General features: G+C 34.7%; 1 protein-coding gene across 2 annotated transcripts in view; it reads left to right on the top strand.

Annotated features, from left to right (window-relative positions):
• NFXL1 (nuclear transcription factor, X-box binding like 1) overlaps window positions 1-19,051 on the top strand; it is a 52,607-nt gene that overhangs the window by 12,675 nt on the left and 20,881 nt on the right. For both annotated transcript variants that reach the window (XM_022564878.2, XM_022564851.2), the window contains 7 exons: window positions 49-163; window positions 1,785-1,909; window positions 2,541-2,663; window positions 6,026-6,116; window positions 13,780-13,900; window positions 14,131-14,290; window positions 15,026-15,117. In XM_022564878.2, the coding sequence (XP_022420586.1) occupies window positions 49-163; window positions 1,785-1,909; window positions 2,541-2,663; window positions 6,026-6,116; window positions 13,780-13,900; window positions 14,131-14,290; window positions 15,026-15,117 (827 nt within the window). The remainder of the gene's footprint in view (window positions 1-48; window positions 164-1,784; window positions 1,910-2,540; window positions 2,664-6,025; window positions 6,117-13,779; window positions 13,901-14,130; window positions 14,291-15,025; window positions 15,118-19,051) is intronic.

Genomic DNA, 19,051 nt, shown 5'->3' with positions numbered 1-19,051 from the left:
TCTTTTGTTAACTTTTAAGTCGTTAGTGCTTATTGCATTTTATTTTAGGTATGTGGGAAAACACTGCCATGTGGTAATCATACGTGTGAGCAAGTTTGCCATGTAGGTGCTTGTGGAGAATGTCCTCGATCTGGGAAAAGGTTCTGTCCCTGTCAGAAGTCAAGTAAGACTTTTTAAAAAACCTTTAATGGGATTATAATTATTTATCATGCTAATTAGAGTACTTTCCTAATTAAATTAGATTTCTCTGGGAGCTCATAATGTAGTTTCAATAATAATACAAATTTGATATTAGATTTCTGTACATTTGGATGAGAGGACAATATAGCTTAGTGGATTAAGAACTCAGATTTTGGGCCCAAACTTCCTGAGCCTCTGAAATAGGGGGCTTGTCAATCTCAGACCAACCTTTTTTCAGTCCATCAAAGCACATTGAAGGTGTACCTTTGGTTTCCATCTGTACCCCCTCCCAACTCCCCAGTTCTTTCAACCAGTGAGGAAAAGTCATTTGGGGAAGTAAATGTCAATAAACTGCTCTGCATGCTGATAAAGAAAGAAACAAACAAACAGACAAAAAAACCCAGAAAAAAACTGAGGTAGAGTGAAAATAATAGGCTGTTTTTCGAGATTCATTATTTTCGATTATCCAAGGGTCACCATTCTGAACAGTGTGCGGACACATGTAAATCTGTTTAAATAAGATTATGATGAATGTAAGTGTTCCAAGATACGTTCCTTTTAGTTCCTCTCCCCTTCTCCCTTTCTTTTTTTCCGTCCATGAATAAATCTCTGCTAAAATTTGAAAAAAAAAAAAAGACTAGGCGTATGTGGGTTCAAATCTCACCTTCATGAACTGCAGTTTTCTCAAGTTAAATGGGGACAATAATAGTCCCTTCTTCATAAGATAATTGTGAGAATTAAGTGATAAAATGCACGTAAAGTATTTAGTATAGTGGCCAGCATATAAAGGAAACCTAATAATTATAAGCTATTGTTATTGTTGGGTATTAGATTATAGGTGAATTTTGTTTGGGCTACTTTGAGATAAAGGCATAGAAGGGTTACAGTTCAAGTTCACTTTCTTGACTCAGCACCAGTACCAGCACACATATTTATAAGATTATTGCAAACACTTGTTATAATATGTTTATGTTAAAGGTCAGTTTCATAGTTTTTAAGTCTAGATCTATTTTTTTCCTCCATCGTATGAGGTTGTTTAGAGCAAATTTTTTTTATTGTTCTATATATTGTAGAATTCTTCATAGTGGTTTACATGGGCTTACTCATTTCTTCAGAAAAGTATTTCTGAAGTAGTTAGCTCATAGAAATATGCTTCTTGGTGGCGCAGTGGTTGAGAGTCCGCCTGCCGATGCAGGGGACACGGGTTCGTGCCTCGGGCCGGGAGGATCCCACGTGCTGCTGAGCGGCTGGGCACGTGAGCCATGGCCGCTGAGCCTGTGCGTCCGGAGCCTGTGCTCCGCAATGGGAGAGGCCACAGCAGTGAGAGGCCCGCGTACCTCAAAGAAAGGAAAAAAAAAAATATATATATATATGCTTCTTGAGAATGGTAACTTGTCATGTATCGAATTCTTTTTAAAAGGCATAAGCTTTACAAATATAGGGGTTATTTTCTTTAGTTAACTTTCCAATAAATATGTAGATGCAAAAGTTCATAGTCTGAAAGACCTGTCATTCTCTAGGAATCCAGAAGTACATGGCACGTTATTAGTACTTTATAATAATGTATGTTATTTTTAATATTGATTTTTTTTGTTTGCTTGTAGAGTTTTCTTTGCCTTGTACAGAAGATGTACCAACTTGTGGAGACAGTTGTGACAAAGTACTTGAATGTGGAATCCACAGATGTTCACAGCGTTGTCACCGAGGTCCTTGTGAAACATGTAGACAAGTTAGTCATGTCCTATAATGATTACTTTTAACAGCTATCTGTCATAATATGTCAAGTGGGATTGTTTTGTAATTGTTTTCATAAACACCTGTGTCATGATCTAATATTTATGATGAAGCAGGAGAGTATGCCAGCAATTAAATCTGAAATTACCTTTTTTTTGTTTTGCTTGGTAAAAGTTTGAATGTTGTCATTTTTATAGACTAGTGTGGCGTTGTTTATCCTCAGAAGATATTCAAAGCAATGATGAATTAGGCCTAGGGATGATAGGGGAAAAAATGCCTAGATGTCATTCTGGTTTTGACATACTACTAGATAATCCAGTTTTCTTGTTTTCCTGAAACTACATGTGTAGATGTTATTGTGTAACTAGATATAAGGGATTTTAACGTGTGATGTTGTTTTACTATTTAACATCAAATTTTTACTAAATTTAATAATGGAAATTCTGTGAAGCCTTTTTGGAACAAACAAATGTCTTAGGAAATTCTCCTTTATTTTTTAAAAAGTCTTTCATACAAAACACTTTTAAAATTTTCTCTTTCATTTTTTAGTAATTATAGAGATTACAGTGTGAAAAAAATCATGTCAACGAAAGTCAATTTTAATAGCATTTATTTGATTCTTCCAGGAAGTGGAGAAGCATTGTCGTTGTGGAAAGCATACTAAACGAATGCCGTGTCATAAACCGTATCTTTGTGAAACTAAGTGTGTTAAGTTGCGGGACTGTCAGAAGCATCAGTGTAGGAGAAAGGTAATAAGCTTTGAAAACTGATTTTAAAATTCTCTTGGATTTTTCATCTTTGGGCCCATGATAAGTGCCATCTTGACTTGTTCCTCAAATACTTAGGCATATTCTTTGCTTTCCATATGAAATATTAATAAATATTCTACATTATTGTTTGTATTAGTGGGAAATCTTACAAGGTTTTTAAATAACAAGGGTCTCTTTTTGTCCTATGCATAATTCCTTCTACTTGGTTCTTTGGCTGTTTCTGTTCCCTGACTTTATTATTATTTTTTTTTAAAAATAAATTTATTTATTGGCTGCATTGGGTCTTCGTTGCTGCGCGTGGGCTCTCCCTAGTTGCGGCGACTGGGGGCTACTCTTTGTCGCAGTGTGTGGGCTTCTCATTGCAGCAGAGCACAGGCTCTAGGCACACGGGCTGCAGTAGTTGTGGTGCGCGGGCTCAGTAGTTGTGGCTCACGGGCTCTAGAGCACAGGCTCAGTAGTTGTGGCACGCGGGCTTAGTTGCTCCGCGGCATGTGGGATCTTCCCAGACCAGGGCTTGAAACTGTGTTGCCTGCATTGGCAGGTGGATTCTTAACCAGTGCACCACCAGGGAAGTCCCTGTTCCCTGACTTTAAAACATCATAGCAGTGTTAGTGGTAGTTTGTTTGGCATGTTAGAGGCTTAACTTCTGCTGTTCAGATCTTATTTATAGAATCTTGGTTCAGTATAAGGTCAACTGGAAAATTTTATTGAGTCTGTAGATTTGAAGTTTTTTTGAGTCCCTTTTATTATGAATTATCCCTCTATCTCTGGTAAGATACTTTGTTCTTAAATCTATTAAATATAGTGATTTCAACTTTGTTTTGCTTAGTGTTCATACAGTATATATTTTCCATTCTTTTACTTTGAACTTATTCAAATCTTTATATTTGAAGTGGATTTCTTATAGACAGCAATTAGATAATTGTTTTATTTAGATAATTATTTTATTTTAAATCTTTATCGTTTAATTTGGGTGTAGATCATTTACATTTATTGTGGTCTTTAATAAAATGGTTGGATTTAAGTCTGTAATTTTGCTATTTATTTTCTATTTTTTCATCTGTTCTTTGTTTCTTTTCCCTCTTTTTGTGTCTTCTGTTTGAGTGTTGTCTTTCAATAATTCCATTTTACCTCCTTTATTCGATTCTTACACATTTTATACCCATGTATTTTATAAACCTCAAATGTGTTGTTTTTATTTTTGCTTTAACAGGTATCTTTTAAAGAGTGTGAAAAAGTAGTCTTTTATATTTATCATCAAACTCATGATTTTTGGTGCTTTTCATCCTTTTATATAGATTCAGGTTTCTATCTGATTTCATTTTCTTTTGTCTGAAGGACTTCCTTTAACATTTCTTGTAGTGCTCGTCATGAATTCTTGCAACTTTTGTGAACTGTCTTTAGCCTTTGTTTGTGAAAAATATTTTTACTGCAGAATTTTAGTTTGACAATTTTTTTCCCATTCTTTAAACACGTTGCTCCACTATCTCTGTTATCTTGGTTCCTCTGTATGTAATGTATCTTTTTCCTTTGGCTATTTTTAAAGATTTTTCTCTTTATCATTAGTTTTCAGTAATTTATTTGTGATGTTCCTTTGTATAGCTTTCTTCATGTTTCTTTAGTACAACTTTTGTTGAGCTTCTTGTATGTCTTTATAGTTTTCATCATATTTGTGAAATTTTCAATCTTTATTTCTTCAAATATTTCCCCCACTGAGACTCCAGTGACAGGTATGTCATGCTGCTTGAAGTCCCATAGGTCACTGATGCTACATTTATTATTTAGTCCTTTTAATTTTCACATTTAATGTTATCTTATATTGTTTGTCTTCAAGTTCTCTAATTTTCTTCTGCATTGTCTAATCCCATTGTTTATCCCATCCTGTGTTTCTTCGTCTCAGACAGTATTTTTTCATCTCTGAGACTTGGAGTTGTGACTTTTTCTGTATCTTCCATGTCTGTCCTTTTCATGCTCATGCTCTCTTCTGTCTTCTTGAATATAAGTGAATAGGTTATACTTCAAATGCGTATTTTAATGTCCTTGTCTACCAATTCTGTCATCTATCATTTCTGGGTCTATTTTTGTTGATTGAGTTTTCTTTTCCTTTTGGGTTATTCTTTACTGCTAGGTGACTTTTGATTGGTTTCCAGACATTATAAACTTCATGCTTTGTGTTACCACTTTTCCACAAATTCTAACCACACTTGCCTCTCTAAACTATGAATTTTGTCTCCTTAACTTGGTAAGACCACTGGACTCTGCTTGTGATCTTTTTCCTTGTGTCCAGGTCTAAGCTTGTGCTATCATAGGACTCACCTTGTTTGTTTCTGTTCTCATAGGGGTTTCTGTCCTGTGCTGCCTAGTTGTCTAATGTCTAAAAACTGCTGTTTCAAATATTTTGTCTGATTTTCTAGTTGTTTAAGGCAGGAGAGTAAATCTGGTCATTATTATTCATCATGGTGAGAAACAAACATCTAAAGGCTTATTCATGTTGTGGACCACATAACCTTCTTTTTTCCCACTGCCACTGGGAAAGTGATAGGCACATAGTATTACTTGGTAAATATTTGCTTAATTGAATGAACTATTTTAATTTTTAATTGCTTTTCAATAATGTGTACTTTGTTTTGAGCTATTTTTATATACTGAAACTTGTTCTGAAGTAGGTTACAAACCTGTTTCTTTAAGAAAATTGTAGTCTGTATTTCCTTTCCAAAGTTTGTCAAGGAGTTAGAATGGCAAGATGGAACTTTAAGTAGTTGCCTTGTGTTCATGAATGAAAATTGGGACAGGTCATAGACAGCTATATTTCTCACAGATTGGAAATCAGGGAGTAACAAAACAGCACTAGAAGCAATTAGCCTATCTCTCCTTCTTTCCTTTAGTTAGTCTCTGACTCTTTGGTTTGAAAATAACTGCCAAACTAATCTATATATTGAATGGGTTTTATTGTAATTAAATTTTAAAAATAGCCAGATTGTTTGCCTGAATTGACTATAGGGTTTGACCAGATCCATTCCTGTGGTTAGTGTTGTCAATTTCTGTGTAGATAAGTAGAAGAGAAACTATCTTATGGAACTATTTTAAGTCATAGAATAATTAAATAAAGGGCAAGAAAATTTAGCTTGACTTCACTAAATTAGGTCATTGTCTACTTAAAGTTATAAGTTCTTAGTACAACGTATTCTACACAAGAATGTTGATATTCTTGAATACTTTTATTCTTATAGTGAAAAGAACTATCTTTTGATTTCCCTAAGTTCTGTGAATAACTAGTAATGACATTCATATTACGTACGGTTTTCAAATTACCTGTTCTTTATGTATTGCTTTCCCTTCAGTGTTGCCCTGGAAACTGTCCACCTTGTGATCAAAACTGTGGACGGACTTTAGGATGTAGAAACCATAAGTGTCCATCTGTCTGCCATAGAGGTAAAATTTAACAATAGCTGTAATTTTATGTTTATATTTACATAGTGCTTTCTCGTTGATAGAGAGCTTTCACATTTATTATCTTACTCTTAGCAATCTTGAGAAGTTAGAGCAGTTGCCACTATCTTTATTTTATGGATGAGGAAATTTAAGCTGAAGAGGATTCAGTGATTTACTTAGGGAAATATCTACTAAGGCATTATAGCCAAGATTTGAACCCACACCTTTTGAATATAAACTTCTGTTCTTTCAGTAATACCATGTTGTTTCCTTACTTCTACCCAACCTTCCCCGCATAGTTTTTAAGTTAATTAATAGGTTTTTCAGTAGTATTTTGAATTTTAGACATTGATATGAAATTAAGTCTAGTAAAGGATTGTATATATTCTGTACAGTGGTTCTCAAAATTTTTGGTCTCAAGGACCTTTTACACTCTTTTTGGGCCCAAAGACCTTTAGTTAATGTGGATTTTATCTACTGATATTTATTGTATTTGAAATTAAATTAAAATATAATAATATTTATTATTTTATTGAAAAATATTACCATAGTACCCATTACATCTTAATACAGTAACTTTTTTGTGAAAAATAGCTACTTTGTAAAAAAAAGTTTAGTGAGAAGAATGATACTGTTTTACATTTCTGCAAATGTCTTTAATGTCTAGCTTAATAGAAGATAGCTGGATTCACATATCTGCTTCTGCATTCAATCTGTTGTGATAATCCCTTGTCATATAGCTTCTGGAAAATTCTAATCTATGTACATAAATTCTTGCAGACCACCTGAAAGGGTCTCAGGGGTGCCTAAGTTATTAGAGATTGAAAACTGAGTTAACTTTACTCATTTGGAGTATGTTGGTATGAAATGGAATCTACTGAAAGATAGTATAAGGTAGTGGAAAGAGCATGGGTTTAAATTAAGAGGCCCTGAGTCAAAAGTGAACGTAGTATTGGGTTGGCCAAAAAGTTTGTTTGGGTGTTTCCATATCTGTGGAAAAACCTGAAGGAATTTGGCCAACCCAATAACAGCTTTGTGACCTGGGAAAAACTACTGTACTGATTTTTGTTGTCTTCCTTTGGGATTAGGTGGATACTAGATATCTCCCTTAATGTCTTAATCCTTTCAGGAATCTTGGAAGGTGTTAGTGTTGTTTTGTAAAAGGAGGAAGCAGGCAAAGAGACTGTTGGCCCAAGGTCATAGAACTAGTTGCAGGGTCAGGATGTGAACCCAAAGTTTAATAATATTTCCGTTATACCATATTGCCTCCCCATTAGGAAAAATGGCAGATATATTAACCCCATAGTCATTTCCCTGTGGATGTTCTCTGATTTGTCAGTGTCTTTATTTTTATTTATTTATTTTTTTAACATCTTTATTGGAGTATAATTGCTTTACAATGGTGTGTTAGTTTCTGCTGTATAACAAAGTGAATCAGCCATACATATACATATATTCCCATTTCTCCTCCCTCCTTCATCTCCCTCCCACCCTCCCTATCCCACCCCTCTAGGTGGACACAAAGCACTAAGCTGATCTCCCTGTGCCATGCAGCTGCTTCCCACTAGCTATCTATTTTACATTTGGTAGTGTATATATGTCCATGCCACTCTCTCACTTTGTCTGAGCTTCCCCTTCCCCTTCCCCGTGTCCTCAGGTTCATTCTCTATGTCTGCATCTTTATTCCTGTCCTGCCCCTAAGTTCTTCAGAACCATTTTTTTTTAGATTCCATATATATGTGTTAGCATACAGTATTTGTTTTTCTCTTTCTTACTTCACTCTGTATGGCAGTCTCTAAGTCCATCCACCTCACTGCAAATAGCTCAACTTTGTTTCTTTTTATGGCTGAGTAATATTCCATTGTATATATGTGCCACATCTTCTTTATCCATTCATCTGTCGATGGACACTTAGGTTGCTTCCATGTCCTGGCTCTTGTAAATAGTGCTGCAATGAACATTGTGGTACATGACTCTTTGAATTATGGTTTTCTCAGGGTATATGCCCAGTAGTGGGATTTCTGGGTCGTATGGTACTTCTATTTTTAGTTTTTTAAGGAACCTCCATACTGTTTTCCATAGTGGCTGTATCAGTTTACATTCCCACCCACAGTTCCCACCCAAGAAGTTTCCCTTTTCTCCACACCCTCTCCAGCATTTATTGTTTGTAGATTTTTTGATGATGGCCGTTCTGACTGGTGTGAGGTGATACCTCACTGTGGTTTTAATTTGCATTTCTCTAATAATTAGTGATGCTGAGCATCCTTTCATGTGTTTGTTGTCAATCTGTATATCTTCTTTGGAGAAATGTCTATTTAGGCCATATGTGCCAGAGCCACAGCCAGCATCATTCTCAGTGGTGAAAAGCTGAAACCGTTTCCACTAAGATCAGGAAGAAGACAAGGTTGCCCACTCTCACCACTATTATTCAACATAGTTTTGGAAGTTTTAGCCACAGCAATCAGAGAAGAAAAAGAAATAAAATGAATCCAAATCGGAAAAGAAGAAGTAAAACTGACTGTTTGCAGATGACATGATACTATACATAGAGAATCTTAAAGACGCTACCAGAAAACTACCAGAGCTAATCAATGAATTTGGTAAAGTAGCAGGATACAAAATTAATGCACAGAAATCTCTTGCATTCCTATACACTAATGATGAAAAATCTGAAAGAGAAATTAAGGAAACACTCCCATTTACCACTGCAATAAAAAGAAGAAAATACCTAGGAATAAACCTACCTAGAGAGACAAAAGACCTGTATGCAGAAAACTATAAGACACTGATGAAAGAAATTAATGATACAAATGGAGAGATATACCATGTTCTTGGATTGGAAGAATCAACATTGTGAAAATGACTATACTACCCAAAGCAATCTGCAGATTCAGTGCAATCCCTATCAAACTTTCAATGGCATTTTTCACAGAAGTAGAACAAAAAATTTCACAATTTGTATGGAAACACAAAAGACCCCAAATAGCCAAAGCAATCTTGAGAAAGAAAAACGGAGCTGGAGGAATCAGGCTCCCTGACTACCGACTATATTACAGAGCTACAGTAATCAAGACAGTATGGTACTGGAACAAAAAGAGAAATATAGATAATTGGAACAGGATAGAAAGCCCCAGGGATAAACCCACGCACATATGGTCACCTTATTTTTGATCAAGGAAGCAAGAATATACAGTGGAGAAAAGACAGCCTCTTCAATAAGTGGTGCTGGGAAAACTGGACAACTACATGTAAAAGAATGAAATTAGAACACTCCCTAATATCATACACAAAAATTAACTCAAAATGGATTAAAGACTTAAATGTAAGGCCAGACACTGTAGAACTCTTAGAGGAAAACATAGGCAGAACACTATGACATAAATCACAGCAAGATCCTTTTTGACCCACCTCCTAGAGAAATAGAAATAAACCAAAAGTAAACAGGACCTAATGACACTTAAAAGCCTTTGCACAGCAAAGGAAACCATAAACAAGACCAAAAGACAACCCTCAGAATGGGAGAAAATACTTGCAAATGAAGCAACTGACAAAGGATTAATCTCCAAAATATACAAGCAGCTCAATATCAAAGAAACAAACAACCCAATCCAAAAATGTCAGTGTCTTTATTTATTTATTTTTGCGGTACTCGGGCCTCTTACCGCCGTGGCCTCTCCCATTGCGGAGCACAGGCTCCGGACGCGCAGGCTCAGCGGCCATGGCTCACGGGCCCAGCCACTCCGCGGCATGTGGGATCATCCCGGACCGGGGCACGAACCCGTGTCCCCTGCATTGGCGGGTGGACTCTCAACCACTGCGCCACCAGGGAAGCCCAAGTGTCTTTAAATTGTAAAGTTTAGAACTGGTTTTTTGGTTCTCATGTAAAAGGATTTTATTTCCTTTTGTAGTCATAGTATATCACTGACCCATTAAATTTGAATTTCATTAACATTCTAAAGTTATTCATTCAATAAGTATTTTTGAGTGTCCACTAAGTACCAGGCACTGGAATTGCGAGTGAACAATTTTGACAACGTACCTGCTTTTATGGAGCTTATTTTTTAATTCTCCCTCAATTAGAATACAAGTAAATAATCACATTAATATAGAATATCAGATAGTGACAAGTATAGAAAGAAAATTAGAGTAAAATTGTGATAGTTGGGACGGTATATACTGTTTTATATAGTGTGGTCAGAGTAGGACTCTGAAAGAATGACATGTGTGGGGAATCCTGAGAGAAGTAGGGATCAAGCCCTGGGGAAATGGGGATGGGGCAGTTTGAGTACAGAGGCCTTGAGACAGGAACATTTGAAGGAGGACTGAAGTGGTTGCTCAGGGGGACACATGTCAGGAGATGAGGTCAGAGAGATGGTGCATTAAATGATTGCTGGGGAAAGGAGAATATGTATAGGGCCTTGGAGACCACTGTTAAAACATAGCCTTCACTTTAAGTTGAAAACCTGACTAGTTGTATGACCATTAAAGAAATTGGATCAGTAGTTTAGAATTTTCTCACCAAGAAAACACCGGGCCTAGGTGATTTTTACACATGATTTTTAACAAATGAACATTTAAAGTATGTATAAGTTTAATCTCTTTGTGAACTGTTTGATAGTGTATGTAAAAAAGTAATGTGTTCCAGCTCATTATATCGTCTTTCAAGGAAAGTAAGGGAAAATTACAGGCCAATCTTAACTGATGAACATGTTTGTAAAATATTAAAGTTTTTGCCACTCAAATCCAGCTATCTGGTACTACAGTATTAGCTATCCAAAACCTTAATGTATCATAACCAAGTTGGGTTTATTGCAGTAATGTATGGTTGGTTTAAGATTAGTAAATCTAATAACATGTTTCCATCACATTAACAGATTAAAGGAGAAATCAGATCATTTTAGTAAATGTCTGAAAAACAGTTGATAAAATTCAGCATCCATATATGATGAAAACTTAACTAGAAATGGAAGAGAGCATCCTTAACCTGATATAGAGTATCTGCAAAAAGGGCAGAGCACACATCATTCTTAGTGGAGAAATGTTGAAAGCATATCCCCCTCTTGTATTATTTTGAAGCAAATCCCATAAATACTTCAATATGCATCTCTGAAAGATGGATTCTTAAGCTGAAAATAGTTAATGTTTCTTAATATCAGCAAATATCTGGTGTTCACATATCTTTTTGTCTCATAAATGCCTTCATTTTTTACTTCAGTTTGTATGACTGAGAAACCTTAATAAGATTGACATTGTAGTTGGTTGATGTCTCTAAAGTCTATGAATCTGTAATTTCCCCCTTTTTCTATAATTTTCCATCTTTTTATATATTTTCCTTTGTCACTTGTTTAAGAAACTAGGTTGTTTTATTTAGTTTCACAGAGTCTGGATTTTGCAGATTGCATCTCCGCGGTATTATTTGACATTTTCCTCTGTATTTTCTATAAACTGTTAGTGGGACTAGAGGTTTGATCAGATCCAGGTTCAATTATTATTAATTAGTTTTTGGCAGAATGTTTATTTTTTAGAAAAGAAACTTAGTAGCCCCTAAAAAAAATTTACCTTAATGGAAAGTGTGTGAAGATACCGTTGTGCAACTCTTACCATTTGTTTAATACTCAGTTACATAAGATACATAGAATCATTATTTTATGTCATTTTCCATTATTCTAGATACCTTCATAATCAAGTTGTACTGTAACTCATAGGGAGAGGGTGCTATGTGCATGTTTGCGCTGTGAATATATGAAAGCTTGACTTATAGTTCTTTAAAGCTTAAGGCCTTCTATGGTTATGGTTCTAGAATTACTGGACTTTTGACCCACTAGTCACTGTATTTATACTCTGTATGCTCCTTTTTCATTTAAAAAATATTATCACTGAAGTTACATGAATTTATGTCGTCTTGTACAGGTGTCTGTAATGAGTTCATTAGGAAAACTGTTCAGGGAAATTATCCCTTATTCTCAAGATTTAATTTTAAAAAAGGAAAAGTGATGCTGTAGTTTACGGCGGCAAAAAGGTTATGTTTGATAAGTTTCTCTTTGATTGCTGAAGGTGAATGAAAATTATCATTGTTAAGTATGGAAATTAATATAATGTGCTGAGTAAGAACTGACATAAATGTCACTATTAATTTTTTTAAAAATGTGACATCAAATTTTCTTTTGGAAAGACCAAAATAAAGTTTGATCATGTGAGTCAGGATAACTTGGCTTGCATTACCTTCAAGATAATACTTTACTGGATTATAGTTATCAAAACACTGAAGTATAAATTTGGTAATTTGTATAATACACGTGTGTTTTTTCCCTGTGGTGCTTTTTACTTTATTTCTTTTTCTGCGATCATTATTTGAATCAAAATTCTTAACCTCTTTTGTTTTAGGGAACTGTTTTGAACTAATAGAGACTTTTAACCAGACTATTTTTCATCATTAATCTGCTTTTTATCAGGTTAATTGCTATTCAGTATTTTGCTTGGACCTGACACCTAGGCAGCAATTTCTTGAGATACTTACTTCCTGGTTGAAGACTCTTTATTCCTTTCTTTTTTTTTTTGCGGTACGCGGGCCTCTCACTGTTGTGGCCTCTCCTGTTGCGGAGCACAGGCTCCGGACGCGCAGGCTCAGCGGCCATGGCTCATGGGCCCAGCCGCTCCACGGCATGTGGGATCTTCCCGGACCGGGGCACGAACCCGTGTCCCCTGCATCGGCAGGCGGACTCTCAACCACTGCGCCACCAGGGAAGCCCTTCCTTTCTTACTATTTCATTTCTAATGGGGTAGCCTATTTGGAAAACTAGAGTGGGAAGAAAGCCCTTAGGATGATGTCAAAGCCTTGGAGAGAACTTTATAGCCTGTTTAAAAGATTTCTTTTCAATTGGTCTTTGTGTATTTCTACCCATAACAAAAGAAGGTAAAAAGCTGAAACCCTAAAAATGTTTCCTTTTGAAATGTTGAGAAGAGAAGTATTTGGAATTATAGCCTAAAATGAGATTTTAGAGTCTTTCGCAAAGCATGAGTAATGGAAAATTGACTGTACTTGTTAATAACCTTATGAGATAAGTCACTCTTATTGGAGAATTTATTTAAAAATAATGTACTTGAGTAGATGTATGTATGAAACTAAGCCAAAAAGATTATTGCTAAATTAGATTTTCCAAAGACTTAGCTCCATTTTGCTGGTGTAGTTTTGAATGAGTAATGTGTTAAATTTGTTATTTAGAACAGAACTTTTAGCAAATTTTAAAGAAAATTCTAAAGCTTTTTATTGAAGTACTGGTGTAGATATAGAAAAGTATACAAATTGCAGGTGTACCGCTTGATGATGTTTCATAAACTGAACATAACCATATAACCAGAACTCAGATTATTAAACAGATCATTACCAGCATTTCCCAAACTTTTTGTGTCCTTTGTAATCATCATCTTGATTTTGAACAGCATAGATTAGTTTTTCCTGTTTATTTTATATAAATGGAATCATATACTGTATATTGATGGTGTCTGATTTCTTTTGCTCAGTGTTATATGTGTGAGGTTCATTCATTTATTCTCATCCTAGAGTATCCCATTGTGTGAATATACTAAACTTATTGATTCTACTATTGATGGGAATTTGGGTAGTTAAGGAAATTTCTCTTTAAGTTTCAGACCTTTTTTTCAGGTAGCTGTTATCCCTGCCCAGAAACTGTAGATGTGAAGTGCAATTGTGGTAATACAAAGGTGACAGTACCCTGTGGCCGAGAACGTACCACAAGACCCCCCAAGTGCAAAGAGCAGTGCAGGTTAGTACAAAGCTCTGTACAGACTTACATCTGGTGTCTTACAGATTTAAATTCATACTGATTTTTCATTTTGTTAGTATTTTCAGTTTTGCTTTAATGTTCTAAAATATTAATATTCACAGTATGCTCATTCTGTATGGAATTAGAAGGTATATAAATAGATAATTGCACTTTAGATATAATCGTTCAATGATCAAAAGTAATTTTAAAAATTGTACTTTATGATTTAGTCGACCACCAACTTGCCATCATACAACTCAAGAAAAACATCGTTGTCACTTTGGCTCTTGTCCTCCATGTCATCAACCTTGCCGAAAGGTTTTGGAGAAATGTGGTCACTTGTGTCCTGCTCCATGTCATGATCAAGCATTAATAAAGCAAACTGGCAGGGTAAGGGAACAGTACTATTAAGACATAATGCATTGCTGTGGGTCATATTTTCTTAATTTTACTTAGTCATTTCAACAAGCAATGATGAAGTACTTATTGGGTATTAAACACTGTGATAGGAGCTGGGGTATAAGGTAAATGATACTTGGTTTTTGTCTTAAGAAATTCACAATATAGAAAAGAGAAATCAATAAAATGTTTGCAAGTACAGTGTGATAGTCATGTTATAATCATCATACAGATGAGTTTGTCAGTCTTCCTTCATATACTATAGTTTAGGGTTATAAATATCTCCTGGTTTCCTCAAAGATTCATTCACATATTCAGTGAATACTTATTGAATTCTTACTATGTGTTAAGCATTCTTCTAGGTGCTGGGGAGACAACAGTGAACAAAATAATGGAGATTAAATTCTGTTGGTGGAATTTGGATTTTACAATTCTGTGTTTTATTCTTTTGGCTTATGAGAAGTAAAGGAGTCTGTACTGCCTTTGTTCTGTCATTTAAAAACTGGAATCTGGCTGAATTTTTAATATAAACGTGTTAGCGGAGAACAATCTGATAGAATTTAAGGATGGAATAAAATATTTCAATAAGCACAATTTGTTGAGTACTTGAAAAAATTTCAGCCGGCTTGAGCAGAGGATTCGTGGAACTGTTTTTTCTTAGATCCTTAAATCGGCCATATGATTTAACCCCTCTGACTTAAAAATTGTTATTTATTTTACTTGTAGCACCAGCCTTCAGGCCCTTGGGAACAGCCATCTGAACCAGCGTTTATTCAGACTGCATTGCCTTGTCCTCCATGTCAAGTGCCTATTCCTATGTAAGTACTAGAATTTTAGCTTTTAAAAAAAATCTTTTGACATAGTTCAAAGTGTATCTTGAGAAACTTCTCCCCTTTTTCTTTCTTCAGTTCATCATTATTTCAGGCCTAGCCTATAAAGTAGTCTCTCTTTCTGTTTCATTCTTTTCCAAATATATTTTGCATACTGCTTAAAACGCTCCTCTAGATGTCTTTTTGAGTCATTTTCCCCAGCTAGAGTTTGATGGGTCAGTATAGCTATTCCTACTCTTTTCGTTACTGTTTGCATGGATAAATGGACAAATTCTTAGAAACACACAAACTACTGAAACTGAATCAAGAAGAAGTAGAAAATCTGAATATACCTAGTAAAAAGACTGAATTAGTAACCAAAAACTTACCACAAAAATAACCTCAGGACCAGTGACTTCACTAGTGAATTCTACCAAACATTTAAAGAATTAACACCAATGCTTCACTAAGCAGGCACATTTCCTGACTTATTCAGTGAGGCTACTATTTCCATGATAATAAACCAGAAAAAGACATCACAGGAAAACTGCAGACCAATATCCCTTTTGAATATAGATGCAAAAATTCTTAACCAGATACTAGCAAACTGAATCCAGCAACATATAAAAAGATTTATACATCATGACCAAGTTGGGTATATCCCAGAAATATGAAGTTGAATCAACATCAATCATTCATTCATCAATCATTGATTCAAATCAATCACTGTTAATACTTTATCAATAGAATAAAGGACAGTTGATAGATGCAGAAAAAGATTTGACAAAATCTGACATGCTTTCTTGAACACTCAACAATCTTGGGATAAAAGAGAACTTCCTCAACCTGATGAAGAGCATCTATGAAAACCCACAGTTAACATCATCACACTTAATGGTGCAAGATTTAAAGCTTTCCCCCTTAAGATCAGGAACAAGACTAGGATGTCTGTTCTGCCACTTCTATTCAATACTATATTAGAGGTGCTAGCTAGAGCAATTAGACTAGAAAATGAAGAAGTAAAACTATTTGTATTTTCAGATGACATGATCATGTATATAGAAAATCCTAAGGAATCTTCACAAAAGTTATTAGAGATATTAAATAAGTTCAGTAATGATGAAGTTCAGTAATGATGATGAATATACAAAAGTCAATTTTATTTCTATACACTAACAGTGAACAATCTGAAAATTGAACTAAGGAAACAGTTCCATTTGCAATAACATTAAGAAGAACAAACGTTTTGTTTATTTAACAAATTTAATAAAAGAAATCCAAGACTTGTACACTGAGAGCTATAAAACATTGTTGTAAGAAATTAAAGAAGACCAAAGACTGTAATACTGGCATTCAGATAGACATAAAGATCAAGGGAATAGAACTGACAGTCCAGAAATAAATCCATACACTTATGGTCAATTCATTTTTGACAAGACTGTCAGAATAATTAAATGGGGGAAAGAATGCTTTTCTCAACAAATGGTATTGGGACAACTGGATATTCACATGGAAAAAAATGAACTCAGACCCCTACCTAACAACATATATAAATAGTAACTCAAAATTGATCAGAGGCCTAAAAGTAAGAACTAAAACTATTAAACTCTTAGGAGAAAACATAGGTGTAAATCTTTGTGTCCTTGGATTAGGCATGGGTTGTTAGATATGACACCTAAAGCATAAGCAACAAGAGAAAAGATAAATAAATTGGACTTTATGAAAATTAAGTCAGAGGACATTATCAAGAAATTGTGCTTTAAGGACACTATCAAAAAATTGAAAAGATAACTCACAGAATGGTAGAAAATGTTTGTAAATCATATATCTTGTATATTATCCATAATATATAAAGAATTCTTAGACTGAGAGACCAAAAGACAATCCAATTTAAAAATGGTCAAAGGCTTAGAATAGATATTTCTCCAGAGAAGATCTACAAATGGCTAGTAAACATGTGAAAGGATGCTCAATATCATTAATTAGAAAAATGTAAATCAAAGCCACCAAGAGATACCATTTTACATCCACTAGGAAGGCTAAAATAAAAAAGACATATGATGTGTTGGTGAAGATATGGAGAAGTTGGAACCATTATACATTGCTGTTGGGAATGTAAAGTGGTATAGCTACTTTGGAAAACAGTTTGGTAGTTTCTCAGGAGACTAAACATAGAGTTACTGTATGACCCAGCAGTTTTACTCTTAGGACTATGCCCAAGAGAACTGAAAATATAGATTCATAAAAACTTGTACATGAATGTCCATAGCAACATTATTATTAATAGCCCAAAAAGTGAAAACAATTTTTTTATCAACTGATGAATGGATAAACAAAATGTGGTATAGCCATACAATGGAATATTATTCAGCTATAAAAATCCATGAATTACTGATACATTTACATATTACGTGGATGAACCTTGAAAACATTATTCTAAATGAAAGAAGCCAAACACAAAAGGCCACATGCTGTTTGATTCCATTTATATGAACTGTCCAGAGTAGGCAAATCCACAGAGACAGAAGGTAGAGTGGTGGTTGCAGGGGCTGGGGATAGGAGACTATGGGGAGTGACTTCTAATAGTTTCAGGGTTTCTCTTTGGGTTATGAAAATATTCTAGAATTAAGTAGTGGCGGTGGTTACACAACCTCATGAATATACTAAACTCCTCTGAATTGTACTCTTTAGAAGTATACATTTTATGGTATGTGAATTTCATCTCAGTTTTAAAAAGGAGAAAAACATATATGAAGATCCTTCTAATTCTGATACGATTTTTCAGTGACATGTCTAACAAAATTATTATTGTAAAGGATATATTAAAAAATATTACTTGTCACATGAACTATCCAGTTAATATAATTTCTTATTAGAGTACAGTGTTCCTGTTTTCTTGCCCTCTTGTTTTAAAAATAACATTACATTTAATAATAATTTTGGCCATGTGATAAAAGAATTCTGAACATGTGCATATAACACATATAATATGTGCTGTATCATTAAGGTTCCCTTTGTTTCAAGTAACAAAAACCCTAAATAAAAAGCGACATTGTAACATTTATGCCTTGCACAGTTAGACTGGAGGTAGAACTGCTGCTTCATGGTTGGTTAATCTGGTTGATTCAGTGATTTATCGTCAAGAGCCTGGATTCTGTCTTTACATTTTATCCTCAGTGTGTCCTTTTTGCTCTCAGGCTACTTGCCCTTCTGATAAACTTCCCATCCAGTTAGTGAAGTTTCCAAAGGGAGAAATGGACACTGTTTAAGCCTTCAACCATCATTTTCTTCTTTATTTAAAGACTGAGGAAACCTTTCCCAGAAGCCCCATAGTAAAACTCTTTTCACATTTCACTGGCCAGAATAGGATCACAAGACAATTGCTAAACCAGTCCCTTTAAAGGGAAATGAAATATTTCTTTTGTTTCTTTAAATAGACTGTTTTTTTAGGTGATTTTTTTAGGTTTGCAGGAAAATTTCACAGAAAATACAAAGAGTTCCCATATGGTCCTGCCACACACACGCAGTTTCCCTTAATATCTTATATTAGTGTGGAATTGTACTCTTTAAAAGTATAAACTTTATGGTATGTGAATTTTATCTCAGTTTAAAAACCAAAAACATATGTATAAAGATCCTTCTAACTCTGATATAATGATTTTTCAGTGGCATGTATAACAAAATTATTATTATGAAGTATATGTTGAAAAATATTATTTGTCACATGAACTGTCCAGGTAATACAATTTCTTTCTTAGAGTAGAATTTTTTTTACAGTTGAGGAACTGATATTGATACATTATTATTAACGAAAGTCTATAGTTTACCTTGGTAAAGGTTTACTTTTTCGGTTGTACGGTCCATGAGTTTTGATAAATGCATAATCTCATGTATCCACCATTACAGTACCATACAGAATAGTTTCACTGCCCTAAGAACCTCC

Source organism: Delphinapterus leucas, chromosome 5 (genome assembly GCF_059928025.1).
Source record: "Delphinapterus leucas isolate spDelLeu-1000000601 "Yukka" chromosome 5, BTC_Dleu_Yukka2, whole genome shotgun sequence".
NCBI classification, from domain to species: Eukaryota; Metazoa; Chordata; class Mammalia; order Artiodactyla; family Monodontidae; genus Delphinapterus; species Delphinapterus leucas.
Note: the sequence above shows the minus strand (reverse complement) of the source record. Positions and strands in the feature narration are given on the sequence as shown.